The sequence below is a fragment of the Lucilia sericata genome, unplaced genomic scaffold, assembly GCF_015586225.1.
Source record: "Lucilia sericata isolate MDLA Ls3-8-SP2 unplaced genomic scaffold, ASM1558622v1 Contig001678F_arrow, whole genome shotgun sequence".
NCBI classification, from domain to species: Eukaryota; Metazoa; Arthropoda; class Insecta; order Diptera; family Calliphoridae; genus Lucilia; species Lucilia sericata.
In genome coordinates, this window is record NW_023995588.1 from 64,251 (window position 1) to 74,969 (window position 10,719).

The 10,719-nt window shown below is 27.9% G+C and overlaps 1 protein-coding gene across 1 annotated transcript; it reads right to left on the bottom strand.

Annotated features, from left to right (window-relative positions):
* Window positions 1-2,766: 2,766 nt before the first annotated feature.
* LOC119612390 lies at window positions 2,767-3,219 on the bottom strand. Its single transcript, XM_037968194.1, has 2 exons — window positions 3,025-3,219; window positions 2,767-2,961 (listed from the first exon to the last, which is right to left on the bottom strand). Exons 1-2 carry the CDS (start codon window positions 3,217-3,219, stop codon window positions 2,767-2,769), a joined length of 390 nt encoding a protein of 129 aa, XP_037824122.1.
* Between the last annotated feature and the right edge of the window lie 7,500 nt (window positions 3,220-10,719).

Sequence of the window (10,719 nt, forward strand, 5' to 3'; positions counted from 1 at the left end):
ATGATCTTGACAACTTAAATCATTTTGACCAACAAATTAAACAATATTGTAAAAAAACACTTTTATGTCAACAACTTCTTGTTAAATAAATCATGGTAATAAATTTATTAGGAATTACATTTTTATGAAATATTTGATGATAAGTTGAGAAAGAAATTAATTTAGTGAAAATAAGTAAAGAAATAAAGTTGGTCATGGTATAAAAATATTAGGGTTTCCATATAAACAGCATTAAATTTGCAATATATCAAGTAAAATATAAAGCTTCTAAATAAAATGTTTAGTATTTTTTTTATTTTTATACACAGATTAGATAGAAAAAGATAACAATTTATTAAAAAACAAGTTTGCCTGTCCATTTCAAAACAAATGTTAATGACCCCAATAAGGATATGAAATTAAATGATTGAAATTGTATAAACAAGTGGTTTAAAAAAAAAAAAAAAAAAATGAAAAAAAAAAACTTTTAAAATATTTAGATTTGTTTTATATAAGTTGCTCATTGGTAACTGTACTAAGAGTTTCTCAAAACATTATAAAGACTTACAAATGTCGCAACGAAAAGCTCTAAATCATACAAAACAACAAGGTAAATCAAATATTAAAAAAAACTTATTCATTGTTTCGATTACAATGACAGTTATTAATCAAGCTTTTCTGTTTTCATTCCACTGATATTTATGTTTAACAATTGTAAATAGTAACTCACCCATAGATCTGCTGCTGTCCTACTGCTACCGCAGCGCATTATTCTGTATTGCAGGACATTTATCAATTTAAACAGAAGGACTACAAGAAAATGTCAAGCAATGGAGTTAAGTGAACATAAATTTACTGGAAATGTAATTGAAGCAAAGAAAGAAGAATAATAAATAAATGAAAAATAAAAACAGGTATTAACACGTAATATATTATTTGAACTAACTAACTAACTAACTAACTGACTAACTAACTACTAACTAACTAACTAACTAACTAACTAACTAACTAACTAACTAACTACTAACTACTAACTAACTACTAACTAACTAACTAACTAACTAACTAACTAACTAACTAACTAACTAACTAACTAACTAACTAACTAACTAACTAACTAACTAACTAACTAACTAACTACCTAACTAACTAACTAACTAACTAACTAACTAACTAACTAACTACTAACTAACTAACTAACTAACTAACTACTAACTAACTAACTAACTAACTAACTAACTAACTAACTAACTAACTAACTAACTAACTAACTAACTAACTACTAACTAACTACTAACTACTAACTAACTAACTAACTAACTAACTAACTAACTAACTAACTACTAACTAACTAACTACTAACTAACTAACTAACTAACTAACTAACTAACTAACTAACTAACTAACTAACTAACTAACTAACTACTAACTAACTAACTAACAACTAACTAACTAACTAACTAACTACTAACTAACTAACTAACTAACTAACTAACTAACTAACTAACTAAACTAACTAACTAACTAACTAACTACTAACTACTAACTAACTAACTAACTAACTAACTAACGAACTAACTAACTAACTAACTAACTAACTAACTAACTAACTAACTAACTAACTAACTAACTAACTAACTAACTAAACTACTAACTAACTAACTAACTAACTACTAACTACTAACTAACTACCTAACTACTAACTAACTAACTAACCTAACTAACTAACTAACTAACTAACTAACTAACTAACTAACTAACTAACTAACTAACTAACTAAACTACTAACTAACTAACTAACTAACTAACTAACTAACTATAACTAACTAACTAACTAACTAACTACTAACTAACTAACTAACTAACTACTAACTAACAACTAACTAACTAACTACTAACTAACTACTACTAACTAACTAACTAACTAACTAACTAACTACTAACTAACTAAACTAACTAACACTAACTAACTAACTAACTAACTTAACTACTAACTAACTAACTAACTAACTACTAACTAACTAAACTAACTAAACTAACTAACTAACTAAACTACTAACTAACTAACTAACTAACTAACTAACTAACTAACTAACTAACTAACTAACTAACTAACTAGGGTTTGGTTAGGTAAGCCAAAATATGTGAAGCATCTAAAAAGAATATTATTAAATACCCCCATTTCCGCAACTAAACTGGATAACATGCAGTAAAACATAAATAATATGTGTAAAGGGAACGTATGATTAATACTTAATTATGCATGTATTGAATATTAATCATACGTACATAAAATATCAGATATAAATTAAAATACAATCCTTCGCTTTATAACAGGATAACCAAAAATAACTTGATTCGTTTTTAGCCTCAAAAGATGAACAGTTCTTTTAATGCGGAATTAATATGTCGTCAGAAAGATGGAAAAAGTTCATAGTTCATCAATATTTTAACCCTCCGTCATGCACATGTTCCGATAGTCACGTACGTAGCGCATCAGAGATACACTATGTATTTCAGTACATTTATATGAAAAATATGCCATTTTAGTAACAATATTACATTGTTATATTGTTATCACGCCAGGCAGATATATATTTTCTATTTTTTTTTGTTCTTAGTACATGCTAAACCACCTATCCGTGTAAAAAAAATTTTATGAGAAATAAAACAAGAAAAATTTTATTTTTGTATTTAATTTCAAAAAAATAGTTGTTATAAAGTTCATTTCAATTACATTTAGTAGTTATAAAGTAAGTTTTAATTAATTCTAAATTAAAAAAAGTCTTACACAGCTTCAGGTAAGCAACTAAAACATATATACTCTGATTTCGAATGTTGTAGGCATACCGGATTCGAGCACTTGGAACAAAAAAAACGAGTTAGTCGTCGAATTTTTTCATCTCCCAATGTACAGAGCTTACAACTTTTTCTCTTTAGCAGAGTATCAGCACCACTTGAGCTAGGAACTACTACTGGAGGCTGAAATGAAAAAGAAAAATGAGGAAAATGAGATGTAATGAAGGGCAAATCAATCAAACTTACATTTAGTGGTCTTCCAAAATACGATTTCATTGCCAAACGAGTGTTGAACTGTTTGATGATGTGAGGGTTCTTCATTCGGTTTTCAATATTTGGAGGAACCAATGTATCAGCTAACGTAGTGAGAAAATCTCTTCTAGCACCATTTTTATTGAGACCATCAATCTCTTTGCAAATACAAAATGCAGCCAGTGCCATGGTGTCCAACATGTTGCAGAAAAACGCAAAAGTCCATCGCCTTGTTGACCGCTTTGTAGTAAAATGTATAACCATTTGGTCCATACAATCTACGCCAGCTTTATTTTCATTGTAAAACAAAATTGCTTCGGGTTTCATAGCTTCCCCTTCACAATTTTTCGTATAATGAACGGTCGAAAGTAGGTTCACACATTTATTTTTTGGCACGTAACTGCAAATTGATACCAAATTTTCGTTGAATCCAAATAACGATGATAAAATAGGACGAGAACGATCCTTTTTCATTTCTTTAGGAATACATGTTTTATTGGAGCGAATGGTACCAACAAACGCAGAGAAAAAATAAAAATAACGGTACTTTTCATACAAAATGTGTGTGTATCTGGCCAGATACATGCGCTATGTATACGATGTATAGATGAAAAATCCACATAAATTTAGTTTGTTGTTGTTTTTTTTAATGTGTTTTTTCATAAAACGATATCTAACAATATTTGTAGAGGGTACCTGGAGACTCAACCCCCTAACCAAATTAGAAATATATTAAAATCACAGTTAAATTCGTAAAATATCTGGCCAGATACATGCGCATGACGGAGGGTTAAGAAGTTTAAAAAAATACTGGATTTTTATGCTATACATCCAATAGTTTAATTATCAAAAATTACCATTACAATAATTTTATATTAGTGGTCAATTCAATATCTTTGCAGTGGCTGTAACAAACATTATAACCATTTTCTTTATTAGAAAAAAAGCAGGTCAATTGCTACAAACTAGAAACCACAACATCTACATCGTCTGTTTTAATGTTCGCAATATGAATGTGAGTAATATAAATTAAGTAGATTTAAATATATACTATTTATTTCAATTTAATGTAAGTATTTTCTAGAAAATGCGACGCAATTTGATATAATGGAAAATGGGTGAGTGTTTTAATGTAGGCCCATTAGAGCTTTGTTAACCACAGTATGTTGTATACTTATATTATGAAAACCACATTTAAATAATATGCCTGTTTCCCATTACTGCCATCCTACTCATTATTTAACAAAGTGTAAAATTAGAAATGGGCAGTTATTCGTGGATACACAGTTCACCAATCAAATGCATGACAACTTGTGTAGCAATAACAACTGGAATTAATTGAATTGGATAATTGTTGATCAAATTATTTAGAAACACAGAAATGAATAAACATTTTAAACGAGCACACATATCTGAATTGATTTATTTAATTGTAACATGACTGTCGTACATTTAAATCAATGGCGACAACAATGACAACGCCAAAAAAAAGTCATTGAATAAAAATAGAATAAAATCTATTAATGTAATTAAAAAGCGGTAAATACAAATAATCATTTAATTGCATCATTCATTATTTGGCTTTGCTAAATGTAATACAATGTAATTTATTTATTACACAGCAAATATTTGTACTTTTAATGATTGTACGAAACAATTGGTGATAAATATATATTCAGATTTTTCATTGGAAATAATATAAAATAATAATTGTTTAGGAATATGTTCTATCAAATGAAGGGCTTATTGCAGTAACTCGATATGCCACCAACCATCACAATTCGATTTTATGTGCTTTTTGAGTTGCTAGGAACCATATCTAATGTCCCTAAAAAGATTTTTAGCGTATTATGGTAAATTGGCGATATAAGGGTCATGCCTCTTTTACATTTAAACAATTTGAAAAAAAAATTTCATATGTAATTATGTTGCTTACCAAGTTCTTGCTGATTGGAAAATTTTCGATTGCAAAACATCATTTCGTGGAAATATATTATTTAATGTTCAAACTATTTGCATAATATAAAGTCATATTTATCATACCAATTTAGCAAAGACATTGCAGCATATCCTATAATCTTTGTAAAACATATCAGAATCATCAGCATATACAAAACGCATAATATTATAACGCCTGTTATATAAAGTGCATATCGAAACCTCTTTTGAACAATGGACTTGAAATTTCTAAAATCCGTGCAAGACTTCTGACACAACATGCTTCGAAATTGGTTCAGATATTTAAAATGATGATCAAGAAGCAGAAAATCAACTATGCTGAATAAACGCAATATTATCTCAAATTTTAATCTGAATATTCAGCGCAAAACCCAAAACAATGTGTTTTGTCATTCTATTTAAAATAGAATCAAACCACAGGACCCGCCTTTTACTGCAGAATAATTTAGCTAAGTATATTTAGCCAAATTTATTCTCATATAAAAAAGTAACTAAAAATATAAATTTCATATTGAAAATAAAATTTATAAATTTTTTTTGTAGCAAGAACATGATAAGCCACTTTGAAAATGTACTAGAACTTGTTTTTTGAAAATAAAAAATTTTCAAATATTGTTAGGCAATAACTTGATAAGCCACAATTTTTTGCTAAAACAGTGGTTTCCACTTTATTTATGATATCCATCTATTGGCATACGATAGTTATCGACCTTATATGATTATTAGGTGTGTTAAAAGTACAAATTAAAAAAAAAAAATTTTTTGAGAATTTTTTTAAACTTTAATGTCGATTTACTCAAAATTTTATTTTTGTGGCATATCGAGTTACTGCAATAAGCCCTTCAAATGTAATATGATTTTCAAATACATATATTGGTGATGGACATCGTCTAAGGAAGTGTTATTATAAAATCTTAAATTCAATTTTTCAGATATAAATACTTTTTTAATGTAAAATTGAAGTTAAATTTAAGTTTTGTATTTTCCCTTATTAATTTTACATTCATTATGAAGGATAAAATATTTTTTATTTATATTTTATTTTTTGCATAATTTTTTCCACCAAATACATTCAGTAGCAATAGCAGATACATATAATTATAATTATGACCATCTATATTTGCATTCATTAATTCATTTAAACTGTTATGCATACATACCATATCACACAGACATATTTATATAAAACTATATCAGTTTATGAATATTTTCCTGTATCGGTTATACAGTTGTGATTAATATATTCTATATAATTTTATATAGATGGACGCGTAAACACAAATATCAATTACTCAATATAAATTAAAAACAAAATTAAGATAATGTGGTTGGTTGCCATAACAATTAATGTAAAATGTAAATACACTGAGGGAACTGTAAGCAGTGATGTAAGTAATGCGAAGCAATCAGGTTTTAGTATTTATTTCAAATTGTAAATGTTTAATTGCCAAGAGGAGGGCAAATTATATATTTGAATATTGTTTAATTTAGATCAGAGTATAGGCAGAGTGTTATAAATGGGTTCTTTGGTTAATATTTTTAGTTTGTCTTAAGTTTGTCATTCCGTTTGTAATCTTCACAATAAAATTTTTCGACACTATAAAGTATTTATATTCTGTATCCTTTTAGATATCGGAATCGATTAAGCCAAATTTTCAACAATTCTATCAGACATGCTTTCAAAAAGTTTCTTATTTGTCCGTCCATAAATTTCGAAGATATGAGTAAAAATTCGAGACAACCTATGAACTGCTAAATGAAGTGCTAAATTTTTGTAAAATTTTTATTCAATTTTTATTATTTTTTAGTACAAAAATTTCTTTCCTTGTCCTGGGTGGCCTGTAAAACATTCAACATATTTTATTATAATTATAATGTGAAAATTTAAATGAACAAATGAATAAATACAAAAATGTAACGGACATTTGAGCGGAAATTATTTAATGTAAAATTCAATGATTGATTATCTTACCGATACAAAATGAAAAGGCAAACTGAATGAAATATTATGCATAACTTAATAAGATAATAGCCACCAATTTAGGCTGCCAGTTCAATGTGAACTATTTGTAGTAAAATGAGAAAGAAATTTTAAATTAAAATTAAGTATCAAGGTCAATTATACGATACGCTATACCGATGTAAAATAATTTTCAAAGTAACAAAGGAATTTTGTTTTTATTAAGTTTAGTACACTATTAACAAGCTTATTTAGTAGTCTATTAACTGGTTCATTGACTAACCTATGGATTAGTATATTAATCAGTCTATTAAATAATCAATATACTATTGTAGTGACTAGTTAATGAACTAGTCTATTAACCAGTTTATGGTCCTGTTCCGTGGAACTATCTACTTAGTGAATGGATTATTCTTCTGACTTGTTGTCTGTGGAGCAGTCTACTGACCTGTCTTTGGACTAGTTTTTAGACTAGTCCAATGACTAGTTTTTGAACTAATAAGTTGTTGGACTGTTCCAATGACTAGTCTTTAAACTAGTATATTATCTATTATTATCAAGAATCACCTTAGTTCCATTTTTCGATGTCACAGTACTCAAGGTAGTACAACAGTATGTAGTGATTTTCCCTTCCCTGAATTAAGGCATTAAGTGATTTCTTATAATAGGCTCAATTTCTATACGCATAAAAAATCCTAGAAATACCAAAGAAAAAGCATTATAAGAAAAATTAAAATTGTTATTAAACACCCAAAGGAGCAGTTGTTATTTATTTTGTTGTGCACATTTATACCCACGTGACTTAAGACAATAAATTGTAGAACAAAATGTATATGTAAAGATAAATATCAATAGAGTTAAGGAAACCATACCATATTTGTATGTATATCCTATTGTATTTTGAGCTTTCTATAATACAAAGATTTGATTTTTTGCGTTTAAGAGGAGTGGGAAATAAATCACATTTAACACAACGATCCTGTCAGTAACAAATCATACTTAATAGGTTTCTTTACTCGAAATTATTGAAGACATTTGAAAAATAAACGAAACGTTTTATAGCGAGTCAAAAGAATTGATTGCCTTCCCAAAAGTCTGAATACATCATGAAAGTATTGTAAAAGTCAAGTAAACAAAACTACAGTACTACAAATCAAAAGCATTATTTTTAAAAATAAATTATAACCAATTTAAATGATGCAATTTTTGCTTTTGTTTGATTTTGAATTGCATAACATATGACTTTGTCGAAATTTGCACGCTTGCGTTGAGGAATATGTAACATAGTTGGACTGCTAAGCAATCTGCGTCTAAGAAAAGAGTAATTTTTGCAATATCATACACAGCTATTAACATATGGTGCGTATGATTGATATTTAACTACCACATCAATTAAATATCAATCATACGTATAGTGCATATGTGAAGCAAATAAAAAATCGAGTTTATCGTTGTTTTCTTCTCATCTTGGTGAAAATTTATCGTAATGTAGATAAAATTTTAAAATAATTCATACTCATAACTGGTGTAGGGTATCATAAAGTCTACAAAGGTTGTTACACTTTATAATTTTTTTAAATGTTGTCTTTGTCATTTAACTTTTTACATCAATTAAACATTTTAATTTTTTGTCTAGTACTCCTAAAACTGCAAATGAAAAGTTTTACTTCGAATGCAGGCAATTATTTACAATATATATGAAAACCTGGCCTTAGAAAGTGAAGTAGTTTTTGGATGGGCCAATGGGTAATTAAAAAAAAAAAATAATTTTAAAAGAGCAGGTCTAAAGTTTACAAAATACCGTCATACATACACATGTATTTCTATTTATTGTACATATGTATGTATGTACAATGTACATGTGTTATGTTTTGAACGAAATTTTGAGTCTCCTTTTTGTTAAAAATTCTTAACAAGAAAATTTTTCCATTTTTTTCAATATAGAATTCTCTAAACTGAATGTAACAACATAAGAATTGTTTTAGATCAAATGCTAACGGATGTATGTTTTAACTTGAATATTATTTTTTCTGTATCCTGCCCCCAAGGAATATTAAACCTACACAAATACTAAATCAAACTTATACTCCTAAAGACATACATAAGTGAATATGATCCATTTGAGATCTAAACATTGTTTTGTGGATTAAAATAGAGAACAAGAAAGATGAATAAATAATTTATTTGTGCTTCACAAGAAAGAAAAAAAAAAACGACTCCAAAATAGAAAAAGAAATAGAAAAAAATTTGACAAATTAATGACATGTCACATACATATTGAGATGCTCACACATATACACTTACACTTTACATCATAACTATTGGCAGTTAGGCAGGCTGTCATATTGACAGACAAATCAAATTTGGTCCTTTTGGCAAGACCAATCAAAAATTTTATCTCTTGGAAAATTTCCTCTTAAGAAAGACATTAAAAATAGGGAGAATAATAATAACACAGATAGTTAGAGTGACAAACAGCTTTACTTTTACTACAGATTTTGATTTATAATTAAAACTATAAAAATGCTTTATACATCTTATCCTTCTTAGCTCTAATAGTATTGTTGTTGTATTGTTATTCAGGGAATTGTTTGTTTATTCTGGGTGTTGTTTACAGAGTTGGGCTATTATACCCATATTTTTATATTATTTAGTTTTCTTGCCTTTGTTCGTGGAAATAGTGTCCTTTATATTTATAAACAAGTGTTTTTGGTGTCGTTTTATCATTAATAACGTATGTTTTTGTTTGTACATAAAAGTAGTTTATAATATGACTGAAATGCCAAGAAAATGCGTGGTGGGTGTGAAAAGTTTTTGCGACTAAATTCGAAACGCAAAAAACAACGAATTGTAAGTAATTGGTAGAAGCAAACTATCTTTCACAGACACCTTTCTATTGAAATCTGTAATCTGAGGCATTTATCTATAGAAAACTGTACTCACGGAGATCTGTCAAGAAGATTTCCTTATAGATATTTTTTAAAGAAACTACTACTTTTCTGTAGGAAACTCATAGTCACTTTTCTATTGGAAGCTGTCACGGACACTTTTCTACAGGAAACTGTTCTCATAGTCACGTTACATATACTCTTTTCTCTATAAAACTCTCCTCGCTGACACTATACTATAGAAAACTGTCCTCATAATTACGTTCTCAAGAAAAATTTTCTATATAATACTGTTCTCACCTACACGTTTCTATTGAAAACAGTTCTCATTACTTTTATATTGAAAACGGTAACTACGGACTTTTCTGTTAAAAACTGTTTTCTCAGACACTTTTCTATAAAAAACTGTCTTCACAGACACTTTTCTATAGAAAACTGTTTTTAAAGACACTATTCTATAGAAAACTGTTTTCACAGACACTTTTCTATAGAAAACTGCTTTTACAGACACTTTTCTGTAGAAAACTGCTTTCACAGACACTTTTCTATAGGAAACTGTTTTCACAGACACTTTTCTATAGAAAACTGTTTTCACAGACACTTTTCTATAGAAAACTGTTTTTAAAGACACTATTCTATAGAAAACTGTTTTCACAGACACTTTTCTGTAGAAAACTGCTTTTACAGACACTTTTCTATAGAAAACTGCTTTCACAGACACTTTTCTATAGAAAACTGTTTTAACAGATACTTCTATATAAAACTGTTTTCACAAACACTTTTCTATAGAAAACTGTTGTCACAGACACTTTTCTATAGAAAACTGTTGTCACAGACACTTTTCTATAGAAAACTATTTCCACAGACACTTTTCTATAGAAA

Excerpts from the sequence above, each read along its gene's own strand:
- LOC119612390 (XM_037968194.1), bottom strand. The coding sequence starts at position 3,219 with ATGGCACTGGCTGCATTTTGTATTTGCAAAGAGATTGATGGTCTCAAT. Across the intron at positions 2,962-3,024 it reads ATTTTGGAAGACCACTAAAT|CCTCCAGTAGTAGTTCCTAG; the intron begins GTAAGTTTGATT and ends TTTTCATTTCAG.